Below are 13,947 nucleotides of genomic sequence, written 5' to 3' on the forward strand. Positions count from 1 at the left end.
CACGGCTGGAACAGGTCCATGGCTTCAGGATGGCCGTGGCCCGGCCCGGCCTGGCCCAAGCAGGGCCTGGCCGGGCCCGCTGGGCCCTGCTCGGGTCCTGCAGCCACCTGTCCCAGTGCCGGAAACGAGAGAGAGCTTGGAGGGGGAGTTTGCCTATTCTTAAATGTGGATCACAGAGGTGATCACAACTTTAAGTGGCTTAGAGAATTGTCCATATTCAAACTGGCCAGCTGATAGGTTCTATCAGGTCCCAGAGGAAGCTGTAAGCACCCCTTAGCAAGGGCATCCCTTCCGGGACTATGCTTGCTAACCTATGACACCCACCCTTAGTATGTACAAAGTGTAACAGGTCTCTTTAAAGCAGCCTTTTGTCTATTGGGAGGCCCCCTCAATCTCTCTTCTTCCAGGCTGAGCACCACCAAACACTTGATTATGATCAAAAGAGCCTATTTCCTAAACCTTTTTGTCCTCTCAGACACTGACTGTGTCCATTCTGACCAAGCTTATGAATGTGGGAGATCTCAGAGTCCCTTCACACCTTCTGCACAACTGCCCTGCAGTCCATGGAGTGACTCATGCCTGTCACTCGGGGGAGGTCCATGCTAGGATAAGCACATCTGAAACACAGCTTAATTAGGAATGATTCAAATCTGTTACCCTATAGACAAAACTTCAGGTCTTTAGAATCTGGGGATCTTGAGGGGAAAACGTCAGTAAATAAAGCACTTCTGCATCATTCAAAAAAAATCTAAAAGTTATTTCTTTGAAATCCCAGGGACCATTCTGTGATTCTGTGGTTATTGTCCTTAACTGGAAGAAATCCATCTTCTGAGAAGGAAATATGATCTTTATCAAATCAGCCATTATTATTTTCAGAGCGATTAAACCCAAGCCATCTCCAGTATAAAAATAAACTTTCAAATTCTAAGACTTTTTAAACACCATGTAGAATGCAACTTGTGTTCTGTAAAAGAGAATTTGCAGGCTGTTGTTTCAGTACCACTTACTTCCCACCAAATCATGGTGGGTTTTCCCAGTTCTTCCAGAAGCTTATATAGTTAGAAATAGCATCGTTGTAATAATGAGTGTCATAAGAAAGAGATTAAGATTGTGTGGTCTGAAAAAGGAGTGCATGTCCTTAGATTATAAACTCCTCACATCAGTGATGGTATTTTTGCCTTTTGCTGGTCCTGGACCGTAGCTGAGGCTCTCTGTCTTTCCTCCAGAACAAATAATGAATATTAGTAATAAATACATTGACTAGAGAGTAGGCTGTCTACTGGAGGAATAAGAAAAGATCATAGGACACAGAATCCTTCCTTTTAGCTGAGATTCTAGTGTAGAAAGGAGGGAGAAGAATAGCTTTTGCCTTCTCATTAAGAAACCAAATGTAATTTGAGCATGGGACTCGAGTCATGTCAGAGTAATGTCACTGTTTCAGTCAGGATTTGCACAGTTGTGGTCTGTTCCCATTTCCACAGAGAGAGTAACTCTACATGTCCATGAGACATATTTGGCATTGTTCACTTCCCTTAGGTTGAGTGAGGTTGGCTCAATTCACAGAGCCATCTCTCTGAACTGAATGAATAGTAAGCAACAGTGAAGAGTAAAATTCCTCCTTTTCCTGAAGCCTTTTAAATCCCCTAAAAACTTATCCCCTAAAACCCAAGTAAAGTGGCTCTTAAGTGCTCTTTGATATGGCAAACAGCCAAAGGAGATCCTTTCATTAGCCTGCATGTTTCTTCCTGTCCCTCTGGTAGCCCATGGTTTAGTCTCCACAGCCCAGGTTCATTTGTTCCAATAATTGCTTTCTAACGTTCCCTATCCATGGTGGCACTTTGCTACCACCAGGTGAACAGGAACTTGTAGAAGAAGTCGTGCGACTTGAAACGAAAACCTTTGTCAGCAACGTGGGGCTGAAAGGATATTTTATACCCTTTGGCTTCAACATCCATTTGAATGCAGTCCAGCAGATCAGAAATACTTGGCACAGCCTTCCAGGGGCCAAACTTCACCACGGGCTTTTTATCCATGTCCAAACTGTTCAAGGCGTCCTGACACCTTGCTGCATCCTCCTCAGTTCTGACCACACACACGATGACACTGGACTGTCGGGATGCAGCTGCCTCTGCCCTCGCGATGCGGATCATCAACTCAATGTTCTCACTGTAGCTGGGCACACGAGCCAGAAACTGCCTCCTCGCCACGAGCTCCCCAAAGATCTGGGGGGAGTCCTCAAGCTGCTTGATCAAAGGCTCGATGTCATAGAACAACGCCTCCTTGTAGACGTCCTGGATGCACTGCGTGGGCACCTGGTTACTGCGCAGGTACTCCAAGATGTATTTGAAGTAGGTGCCCGGCCTGTCGATGAAGAACCTCCCTTCGGAGTCAGTCCTGAGTTTGGGCTGGCCAGTGAACATCTCTGCCAGCTTGGAGCCAGGGTGCTTCTTCAAGGTGCTCAGCGTTGTCGTGTACATCTCCCCGCCCACATTTAACTCCACAATTGGTGACAACTGCAAGTATCACAAGGGGACAAAAAGCCATGTGTGTTACCAGTCTGAGGTCATCAACATGGAAGTAAAAGGAAAGGAAAAGAGGAAGGAAAAGATTGTGGTTGGAGGATGGAATGAAGGTGTGAAGAGCAGTATGAGCTCCCATTTCTTGGGCATCAGGTGGGAACCTCCACCTGATTTACTGCAAAAAGCAGATGCAGGATGCTTATACAGCCCTCGCAACCAGAGCAGCAGAGACGTGGACATTTCTAAATGGCCAAGTCCTCACTTCATCTTTGGGATGTAGGAAAGTGTCGTTTTCCCAGTGGGAAGGAGGGAAAAGAAGTACCGTGCCCAGGGAAATGCTGAGTGACTACAGGATTCAACACTGATCTCCTAAGTCACTCACAAGTGTTGTCCCTGTGGGCCACTGTCCTTACAGCAAGAGCACTATGTGAGCTCTCACCCACCCCATGGACAAGGATAGAGCCCAAAGCTGTGCCACTTCATTCTTATCACCTGAACTGTTCTTTTCTCTTCAAAGGGGGAAATAAAGCTCTTTAAAACTTCACAAATAGGTGGAATTGGCTTCCACTCATCTGGGGCTTCAGCTACAAACACTGAAGTAAGACACAAAAATCCATCATGTCACAGGTACAGGACAGAAGCTGCTCAGCAAAGCACTTAAAAATGTATGATGGCTTTAGCTAGGAAGTAAAGGAAACATTTCATGCAACTGACATGGATTTAAGAGGGAAGAATGGAAAGTTTGTGGGTTTGTTTGCATTTTTTTTACCCTCTGTCTTAACACCATTATCTGAATTGGAGGAGGCCTGAATACCTGGAAAGCTGGACTTGGTGTTCACTGGGACCTTCCTGTAAGTTCAGTTCTGAAAAATGTTACTAGCTTCCCTTTGTACTTGGTCATTTTATGTAGTACTCAGCAGATGAAAAGAAGAGGGAAGAAAGAAGACAGTTCTTTTCCCTCCTGCCAGCACTACTGTAATGCAAGTTACAAGCCAGGCCAGGGCCACACCTGCCATTGGGAAGGCGTGAGTCAATAAACAGCCCCGTTTTCCAGCTCACCTGCACTTCCTTGGATCCCATCACACAAGGATCTGCCTCAGTGCTGCTGGTCACATGCCTCAGGTGAAGTGTGTACTTAAGTGCTTAGCGGGATCACATGGGTACAGATGACGTGAGCTGATCTCGCAGCCCACACCAAGAGAAGGGGGGGCCCGCATGCCCTCTCCCCATCCTGTTCTTGCACCTACCTACGTGCTCTGTTGCTCACTTCATGCCAGCTTTGCTGCTCTTTCATCTTAGTGATGAACTGGATTGGCTGGCAGAGGATTTAACAAGCACAGAGCTCACAAAAGGATGGGACTAGGAAAGGAAACCCTGCTGCAGGGTGAGACCTTCCTTTTAAACAGGAGCAAACTGTCAGATTTAGCAGAAATTTGCTCACAGCCTAAGCAAGCCAGGGAAACAACAACAGATTCAGGCCAAAGACCCTGCTGGAATGTTGCTTTGCACTAGTGTGGGTAGTTTCATCTCAAGAGCAATCATTTACACTTGGATCAAGGAGAGAAGTACTATTCTGTCTGAGACTATCTTGTGATTTCCACCCACTGAAAAACACAGCCCAAAGCTGTCTCTATAGTAAAGTCTCTCCTTAGGAGATTTGCCATTAGTCCAAGTGATACCAACAACTCTCCCCACCAGGGATGACTTGACAGGAGGGTCTCAGGTTTTTGAGCCTTTGCTCCTTTTTCAGATGGCAGCTCAGATGTTTCATGCTGTTTGTCACTAATACAAATGCATAACATGTTATTCCTTAATGCAGTAGCCCAACTAACTTCATGTCCTTAAATCTTGATTAATGGTTTTAGCCTGGCACCAAAGTGGTTCCCAGTGGACTGGAAGTACTGGAACCAGCTGATTCCCAGTTCTGTAATTAGCCAGCAAGGTGACACTCAGGAAAGTCATTCCATCTATTTGTGCCCCAGATTATTAATCTGTAAAACAGTTACTTCCACGGGGAAGCATTTTGCAACCTACGTGTGAAAAGTGCAACACAGGAAGGTTGGGTTTTTTTAATACAGAGAGGTCTGGAGAAGAGATTGTTCAGCTTCACCCAGGAAGACAAACTGATTAGCAACAGACTGAGCGCAGAGGAGAGTAAAAGGAAATCATCTCATCATTGATTTCTGCCTAGTAACATGCTGCTTGTCTGAGACTGCCATTAATTTTCCCTATAGCTAGAAAAACTACTGCTTCCAGCTGATGATCCTGCATGTCAACAACACAGGGCAGCTTTTGCATTATTAGAGATTCACAAGAACTGTTGAAACCCCCCCAAACCTACAACAGGCTTTTGTTTAGGGATATGATCAATTAAAGTTCATATTAATCGAATTCCATCTCTTGCTAAAGGAGAAGAACCATTCTGGTTATTTGCTGTTGTCAGATCTTGGATGCCTGGGAGAGAGCTGGCCCTTCTGTGACACAGCAGGTGCAAACAGGCCAGAGTCAGACACAGCTTTTTAACTAGAATCTTCTTCTTAGGGATATATTTGGCAAGCCCTGGTGTCTTCAGATTAACATATGGGGGAAAAACCCACTCAAATGTAGCCCAGCAGGGGTGCTTTGATCCCACATGAGGGAATTGTGCTCTTGAGCGCAGAACTTACTCACCGTGTGCAGGCTGCCGGTGAGCTGCTTCCCGAGGGGCTTGTGCTCCGATGGAATACTCATCTTCCCCAGGAGCTGAGGGCTCAGCTGCTTGGGAAAAGCTGCTGCTCAGTGCTGGTGTCCTGCCACGCACACAGGATGGCTCCCAGCTGTGCTCCAATCTTCTTTCACTTGCTCTGTCTTTGTTGGGTCACCATTCCCTTGCTCCCAGCCCAGCTGTAGCCACGGAGGCTCCAGTTTGTCCCAGGCACAGCCTTGGTTCCAGTTGCAGGTGCAGGGAGAGGGGAGGGGACAGCCTGAAAGCAGAAGTATTTGCTCATTAGTTTTCTGGCAACCAGCAGGGCTCAGGGCGGACTCGGGCTGGCTGCCAGCACACACCTCGTGCACTGCTATCTGAGTAGGGACTAAGGGCCGAAGAACCCCTTCCAAGGGAGGCCCAGTGCCCAGGGCACCGCCGAGGAGCCCCATGACGTGTGCCTGGGTGTCCACCTCTGCCGTGACAACTGCTTGTATCAAAACCAGTAAACAGTTTCACAGCTTTTTGGCCTCCATGCTCTGCTGCTTTAAAGCACAGTTTATCCCAAACAATTTCACTGATCCCATTTGTCACTACCACTGGTGACAGATCAGGGTGTCTACAATCTGTCTGAGGTGGTGGCATTTTCTTCCTCACCCATACAATCTCTGGACACTGAGTCATTTGTGCAAGGTGAATAAAATCAAACCTGAATCTCTGCTTGAGCATAAACCATTCTTTTCAATTGGCCATAAATATTGGATTATTATCTTTGCATGACATTGTTTTCTAATATCCTGTATCCACCAAATACAGAATGTGGACAGCACCACAGGTTGGTTTAGTGGTTGTAAGACTATCACAAAATCAAAACACTCACAGGGATGTAGTGAAGGTGAACTTGAAAGTACTTAAAGGGGGGGGCTTATAAAAAAAGGAGAGCGAATTTTTGCCTGAGCGCATAGTGACAGGACAAGGGGGAACAGCTTGAAGATAAAAGAGGAGCGATTTAGATTAGATGGAAGGGAGAAGTTCTTTACTGTGAGAATGATGAGACAGTGGCACGGGTTGAGAAGCTGTGGATACCCCCAGAAATATTCAAGGTTGGGTTGGATGGGGCTTTGAGCAACCTGGTCTGGTGGAAGGTGTCCCTACTCATGATGGAGGGGGGATTGGAACCTCATCTTTGAGGTTTCTTCCCAATCCAAACCATTATCCCTACTCATGATGGAGGGGGGATTGGAACTAGATCATCTTTGAGGTTTCTTCCCAATCCAAACCATTCTGTGATTCTATGATGATTCTGTGTGTTAATTTATTAAATGCAGAGTATCACATCAGAGCTAGCCTAAATAACCTCTCCAGAACCAGACCACACCCCTGCAGGTCTCCTTTACTTCATTCTAGGTGATTCTAAGTGCACTGTTGCTTTCAAATTTGTCTTCAGGCCACTCATCACTTCTGTGTCTTTGTTTCATTATGGTGGCAAAATTGCCATGGGCATGATTGTCCAGAGATGTAACTTAACATTTGGAATGAGAGACAATATCTTTTATTAGATCACCTGATACAGATGGATAAAACTATCCATGCTTTAGGGCACATGAGGCATTCCCGTGTCTGTCAGATTCTGCTTCAACTTGCTTGTTTTGGGGTTTTTTTCCATTTTTTTCCAGTTTCTGTTGGTGTAATAAAAGGTGTTACCTCCTCTACCAACCTTGCTTCACTCTCTTTTGTTGCTGTACCAGCAGCCAAAGGAAAAATCTCAGACAAATACAATGCTTCCTAAAAATCTTCCTGGGGGAGAGATATTAATGATGAACATTGACAGCATGGTGTGTAAGGAAATCATTTGCACAAAATCTGCATTGTGCTCATGGACACCAGCTTTGTCGCTTTTGAATACTCCAGGATTTTGCTGGATCTGTATCCTCCCAGAAGGCAGCATTGATCTGAGCAGGAGCTTGAGGCACAGAGGGAAAAACAATTACGATTGAGACTCATTCACTTCCCTTGAGAATAAAGCCTGGCCTCACGAAAGGCTCTGTCAAAGCTGGGCCCAGAGTCTTTTGAATGCTTTGTGCATTTGGGTAAACCTGTCATTAAACCCATCTTGCATTTTGCTTCTGGTTCTCTGAAGCATCCTGAGGGATCCTCAATGAGAACCTCTGAGCTCTCTCTGCTGCTTTGAATACAAATGCATGAATTTTCCCTATGCCAGACCAGAAGAACTGGTAGTGCTGGATGCACCAGTGGGGTCTGCTTGGGACACCAAGTTTGGTGACTTAAAATAAATTTTAAAAGATTAATGCATACTGGAAAACAGGGAGGCCTGGAAGGTCTTCATGTTCTGGACTTCTAAGTGCTGCAAATCCCATTCTTTGGGCTGGCTTATGGAGGTGTTTCAGAAAATATCCTGGATATAGCTGACAGAGTTCACATCCACCACGTCTTCGATGCTGGAGGTGCTTCTCTTTCCTTCTGCAGCTGCAGAACTGGATAGACAGGTAGGCCATCACCTCTCTGCTCACACAAGCTTTTCACCAGGGCAGGGTGAAGGGCAGTAGATGAGCTTACCTTACTCATCTGAGAGATTTCCCCAAATCATAATCAAGGGTGACTAATGGCATTTGAGGCCAAACCTTCAATGCCACAACAGAAATCCTTACCACTTTAGCAAAAGGAATAGTTGCCAGCTCATGTCCACAACTCTCTTCTACTGCTGCACCAACCACAGCTGGTCCTTCAGTGTGATAAACACATTGGTCTGGTTCCTCTGCCCACAGTTTCTGTTTGATGTAAAAAGGCTATTTCCAAGACCGTAAGCTCTTTCAGGCAGAGACCATCCTTTCCCTGTTTTTGCATGAAAGAATTAGCCTGTGCCTGGGCCTTGGATGAGCAACCCCAATATGAATCGAAATAATAATAATATTAGTGCTTAGAAATTTGGGTTTACCAAAGAAGAATAACTTGACAGTGGCTTTGTGGGGAATAAATATGTGGTTTTTTGAAAATGGTATAAATATGTATGTAACAGTGAGCTGGAATGTCTCTGTGCTGGTACACACATTTACTCAGAGGGTGATGAGGCACTGGCACAGGTTGCCCAGAAAAGTTATGGCTGCCCCACCCCTGGAATTGTTCAAGGTCAGGTTGCATGGGGACCTGATGAAACTGATCCAGTGGGAGGCATCCCTGCCCATGGCACAGGGGTTTGGAACTAGAAGATCTTTAAGGTCCCTTCCAACCTAAACCACTCTATGATTCTGTTACTATGCATCAGTTTGGAGAATAGTACTATCCATAAAAGTATTTATAAATTATTTATTTCCTTAATATATTGAATTGGCAGCCTCTTTTTAAGAGACTCAGCTGTTCAAGAACCACTCCTAAATCAAATACCATGTGCAAACACTGTCAGCATTCCTAACTGGCGCCTTCCAGCCATTTATCAGCCCCACCCACCTTCTCAGGATGTATGGCTGAAGGATTGTATCTGAGATCTGAGCTGGCCACAGTACATTCCACAGTTAAACAGCAGAACAATTTTTCGCTTTTATTTTCTGTGCAATTAGAGTTTCACTAAAATAAAAGCAAGGCAGGAAATTCCTGCTCTTTTCTTCATTTTACACTGCTGTGGATCTTCAATTGCTGCTGAGCAATCAGGACCCCACCAAAGGGGTTAACATGAACACATGAGCAAGGCATGGAGCTGCTTCCAGGTGAATGGAAGAAACAGGGATACCATCTGCAGAACATCTGTTCGTTTTAGATGGAGACTTTTAGAGCTGATGAGTCTCTGACTTCAGTCTGAAGGATATTATTTCACTTTTGTGATACAGCATATTCGAAGAGCACATGTAGCAACACAAACAACACAACCAGACCTGCAACATAGCGCATGGTGACAATCCTCCTCTCACCACAGATGCTCAGAGATCTCCAGTTTTATAATCAGAAGTGGACAGTTGATGGAGAACCAGTGTTTGTTCAGCCAAAGGAGCACTATTTCAACAGCTGAGGTTTTTTTAAAATGTTCTGAACAGGCAATGGGACACCTCCCTCTAGTGCCCAGGTCAGTAGGACTTCCCAAGGGTGGTGTGTCTGGGAGGGAAGGAGTCACCTGGAGGTGGGACCCAGCCTGTCCTGAAGGCTCCAACCTGCTTGTGAAGAGCTTGCAGCTCCTGCCTACTCATCCAGTGAGGGCTTTGCCCCTGGTCTCCCCACAGCTCACAGGGATCAGAGGTGAGCAAAGTCCTGCCTTCCTACCCTAGCTGAGCATTCCCACCTCCTCCTCTGCTCCCAGCCCTGGAGTGTGTCATAGCTAAGCAGGGAGGAGGCAGAATTGCCACCTAGGTTTTGCTGGGGCTTGTGAGGATTCCAACAGGTTGTCCACAGGAGAGGACATGGTGCTGGATATGAAGGGCTGGATGAGTGTAGGACAACGGATGGGATGTGCAGGTACTGATAGGGTTGGGGCACTGAGAAGCTGGGAATCCAGGAGAGAAGGAGATGTTGTGGGAGGGAAGGAAGTATGCTGGGGAGCAGGTTGGGATCCAGCCCCAAGCACAGAATGGTGGCAGGATTACACCAAGGTTTTGCAAGGTGGGAGAGACAGAGAGCTGGGGGAACATTCATCTCAAAGCCCTGCCAAAGAAACCCAGCTCGTCTCCCTGCACTGAAGCCTGGCCTTGGTGGCCAGGGTCCTTCACCCTCATGTGCTGGGTGTTCTACATGTGAAGGGTAGTTCTACAGAGCCACAGAAGTGACAGCTGGTAGGAAACACAGGACACCTCTGCACAAGGCTTTGCATTTCATTTACATTACAAAGAGAACGGTTCGGAGGGGTTTAGGCACACACAGAAAAGCATCGCTTCAAAGTTACAGACGCCTTCTGCAAAGCAACTACACAAACCACTCATTTCTGTCCTGCCGAAATCCCCCTGGGACAGGGGTGAAACGAAGCAGGAAGCTTGCTGGCAGGATCGGCCGCGGGACGAGTGAGATGGCACCCGGCAGGCAGACGGCCACGCTCTGCGCTGCTCACGAAGGACGCTCCTCAGTGGGACCTGGCGCAGGAGAGGAAGTGCCGCTGGGCTTGGACAGCAGAACCCTGTGGGGATAATGGAGAGGGTTTGGTCAGGATGTCCTCATTCCTGTCTGGGTGTCTTCTTAAATAAGTGTAAAGTCCCGTTAATGCCCTCTGTTTTTGCTGTCATTTTTCTGCGCTCTCCATTTCACTACAAGGACCTTGGCCATGAGCCCCATCTCTGATGGATCGTGGGGATGTCTCCCCAGGGGGCCTCAGGGATGAAAGTCCCACCAGCATAGAGAATGGGTTTGCTTTTCAGGCTGTGGGACTGAAGTGTCTGAGCTGTTTGCAGGTGGTGTGTCAGTTAGATATTTGGAGACCTGAAAGTGCCAAACTCCTCCCTAAAAATGACTGTTGCATTTTCCATCAGAGAAAAAAGAGAAATAGCTGGAGCACCAGTGTCTGGCAGCTCCTGGAGTCCAAAGTTCAGGGTCCTTCAACCACTAATCCCTTTTGTCCCTGGGATCTTTTGTGTCTGGCCAGCAGCAGAAAGACATTTCCTAATGCTGCAAACTGGGGAGTCTTGGGGACAGTGTGGAGCTCACAGAGTTGCCTTTGTTACTGACACAGCTTGCACCAGTGGCAACTGAGAAAAACAAATCCAGGAGGATGCTTCTGTTGAGCAGTGAAATACAAACTCAGAACTCCTGGGATTTGGGGGTGTGATGCAAACATTATAACACCACACAGCTGATGGGGCATGAGGACAAAGTATGTCATGCCCCAGCCAGCTCTTCCTTGGCACTGCATGTCCCCAAGCTCTTACCTCAGAGATGGGAAGTGCAGGCTCAAGAGCTGGACTGATCTTCACTGAGGTTGATCTCCTCCAGGATCTGGCTGTACCTCCGGGTCAGGGCTTTGGTGTTTTTGGTGAGGTCTGTCAGAACTTGCTGCAATCCATTGACATGATGGGAGAGGCGCTCTTCCAGATTGCTGTCTGCACCCTCATCTAAGGCTGTGTTGGTGTCGGCACCGGTCGGGCTCTGGTCACTGACAGAGGCCAGGCCTTTCTCCACCATGGGCTTGATGGCCTTGAGGAGCTGGTAGCGCTCGTAGAGGTCCGTGTGGCTCTCGGCATCTGGGGCTGCCCCCTCCTGCTGCGGGAAGACCCCTCGGAGCAGGCTGGGGAACATCACCTCCTGCTCCATCTTCTGGGTGGCTGAGAAGTACTGCTCCATGGCCCCTCTCCTACAGCTCTGGCAGCGCTGCTCTGGGCTCTTCTCGGAGTGCCACCTGCTCCCTGTCCCTGCTGGGGCCTTTTTATGCAGTGCTGGGACCTGTCCCTCCTCTGCTGTGCCCTGCTGTCCTCCCCTGCCAGCCCTGGTTGGCCTGGATGGCCTTGGGGTCGGGCTTGGCTCCAGCCCAGCTGGGGCCATGCCATGTCCCTGGCTCTGTGCAGTCTCTTCTGAGCCTCCCTGTGGCCTTCGCCCGAGCTGGCCAAAGGTCCCACCGCCTCCCCGTGCTCTGAGTGGGCTGGTGAGGAGGTGCCTGGGGTCTGTCAGGTACTTTTCCATCCTGCCCTGTCACCACCATCCCTACCACTCCTGGAGGCCCAGGATGGTGAGTCCAGTGCTTTCCCCCAGGGCAGACAGGTTGCAGGCAGCACCATGGGAAAGCTGCTTTGATCTGGGTAGTTTTGAGGAGTGGGGATGGAGAACAAGTGATGGGTTTATCCAGAGAGGGGGAATCTCCCATGTGCTCTGCCTGAAAACCCACCTTCTTCTGTGCTGGCAGTCTCACCCAGCCCAACATGGCAACTGGCCTAGAGAGCCCTGCTAAAAGAAGGTGATAATGAACAGGTGATACTTGTCTGAAGGGTGCTTGCCCCAAACTGCTTATTAAAGGAGTAATATGACCAGCAGTAGGATTTAAAAGTGACTAGGGAGTTAGAGAAGGTACTTTTAAAATTCAGAAGTTGTCAGCCTGAGGAGAAACATGAAAGTTCCAAGTCTGAATGAGGGTCTTTGGAGGGGCAGTGACAGGAGTCAGAGACTGTGGGACCCAGCCCAAAGCAGCCCTCCCAGTATTCCAGCTTCCACCCAGGCCTGGGAGGGCATCCTCCTGGTCAGCTGCTGTGAGCAGTCTGCAGCTAGCTCCTGGGCTGACAGCACAGGGGGCACGAGGCAGGGACAGAGCCAGAGTCAGTGCTGGAGAGGATGGAAGGCACCTCTGGAGATTATCTGCTTCAACAACTGCTCAAGCAAGGTCAACAGTGGGACCATGGATATTGGATATCTCTGAGGATGGAGACTCCACCACCTTTCTGGGTAGTCTGTGACAATGTTTGAGCACCTTCAGTTTTAGGAAAAAAATAAAGGTTTTCTCATGTTTAGATGGGATTTTTTTTGTGTTTCAGTTTGTGCCCATCACTCGCTTCCTGTCCTGTCACTGAACACTAGTGGGAAGATTCTGAATTCAGCCCTTGACCTCCCTCACATCTTTACAAACACTGATCAGATCCTTCTCAGCCTTCTCTTCCCCAGTCTGAACACCACCAGCTCTCCCAGCCTTTCCTCATATGAGAGATACTCCTGCTCCTCTATCACCTTTATGGTCCTTCACTGGACACTCTCCAGTATGTCCATGTCTCTCTTGTACCAGAAAGCCCAGAAGTGGACACAGAACTCCAGGTGAGGCCTCACCAGGGCTGAGCAGAAGGGAAGAATCCCCTCCCTCCACTGCCTTTGCCCTGAGGACACCTTTCTGGCTCACTTTCAGCCAAGTTGCCTGACCACAGAGTCAGACCAGGGGTGAGCAGGTGTGAATGTGTGGGGTGCTTTCCCCCAGCATCTGCCCAGGAAGGCAGTAGCAGCAGCGGGGGGCAGAGATAAGGCCAGAGCACCCCACAAATTGAAAGGCGTACAGGCAGGGATCCTGCCCTTCGGGAGGGGAGGGGTACTGGCAGCCCCCCATTGTTGGAGGTGGGGAGGTTGTGTGATAAGGACATCTTGGGACTGGTTAGAGAACGGAATTTGGGGTTTCATACTCATCCAACATTTTGGGTGAAAACTGTGCTTTATCTCTTGTCTGCCTCACACTGAGCCCCTGTGCCAGGTCACTGCTCTCTGATGGATACGAAGTCCCTAAACAGATTTAAAAGAAGTGCTGCCACCCTGATTTGCTTCAACAGTGTGAAAGGAAATGCCCTTTCCCCGTGGTGGCAGGCAACAGTGCGGGTGCCCTGGGAGCCTGTCCAGGGCAGTGCAGAGCCAGCACCCCCTGCCACACCGGAGATGCCTGATCTGCTCTGTCTGCCAGCATCCCGCTGGGACCAGTGCTGAGTTATCCCAGGACAAAGAAGTCTTCTGTGGCCATCTAACCTCTTATCAGCTTTGGCCAGCAGCAGCGGTGGCCAGCAGCAGGGCACCGTCAGGCCTTGACGCAGCCCTGGGGCAGCGTGATGCAATGCCCTGCAATCGGAGCAGGCAGAAGGTTCCTGTGACACACCGGGCTCGCAGCCAGCTGCAGGGACAGCGGCTCTCAGAGAGACCCACGGCTCCTGGGGGGATGCAAGCGGCCCACAACACGTCAGCAAGCCCTTCCAGCTGTCCCAGGTCACAGACCTTTGGGGGCATCCTGCATCTCTCACTGGCCACGTTCAACAGCCGTGGTCAGCACTCACCCCGCCTCCTGCTGTGCCGCTTCCCTGGGGC

General features: G+C 48.7%; 2 protein-coding genes across 2 annotated transcripts; both read right to left on the reverse strand.

Annotated features, from left to right (window-relative positions):
- Positions 1-1,744: 1,744 nt before the first annotated feature.
- KCTD14 (potassium channel tetramerization domain containing 14) lies at positions 1,745-5,519 on the reverse strand. The gene is made up of 2 exons (XM_008634910.2): positions 5,190-5,519; positions 1,745-2,513 (listed from the first exon to the last, which is right to left on the reverse strand). Exons 1-2 carry the CDS (start codon positions 5,247-5,249, stop codon positions 1,842-1,844), a joined length of 732 nt encoding a protein of 243 aa, XP_008633132.1. The 5' UTR covers positions 5,250-5,519; the 3' UTR covers positions 1,745-1,841.
- Positions 5,520-9,998: 4,479 nt separating this feature from the next.
- On the reverse strand, positions 9,999-11,543 carry LOC103616695. Its single transcript, XM_008634912.2, has 2 exons — positions 11,061-11,543; positions 9,999-10,315 (listed from the first exon to the last, which is right to left on the reverse strand). The coding sequence occupies exon 1, from the start codon at positions 11,470-11,472 to the stop codon at positions 11,083-11,085; it is 390 nt and encodes a 129-aa protein (XP_008633134.1). The 5' UTR covers positions 11,473-11,543; the 3' UTR covers positions 9,999-10,315; positions 11,061-11,082.
- Positions 11,544-13,947: the final 2,404 nt, after the last annotated feature.

The sequence above is a fragment of the Corvus brachyrhynchos genome, unplaced genomic scaffold (assembly GCF_000691975.1).
Source record: "Corvus brachyrhynchos isolate BGI_N302 unplaced genomic scaffold, ASM69197v1 scaffold44, whole genome shotgun sequence".
Taxonomy (NCBI): domain Eukaryota; kingdom Metazoa; phylum Chordata; class Aves; order Passeriformes; family Corvidae; genus Corvus; species Corvus brachyrhynchos.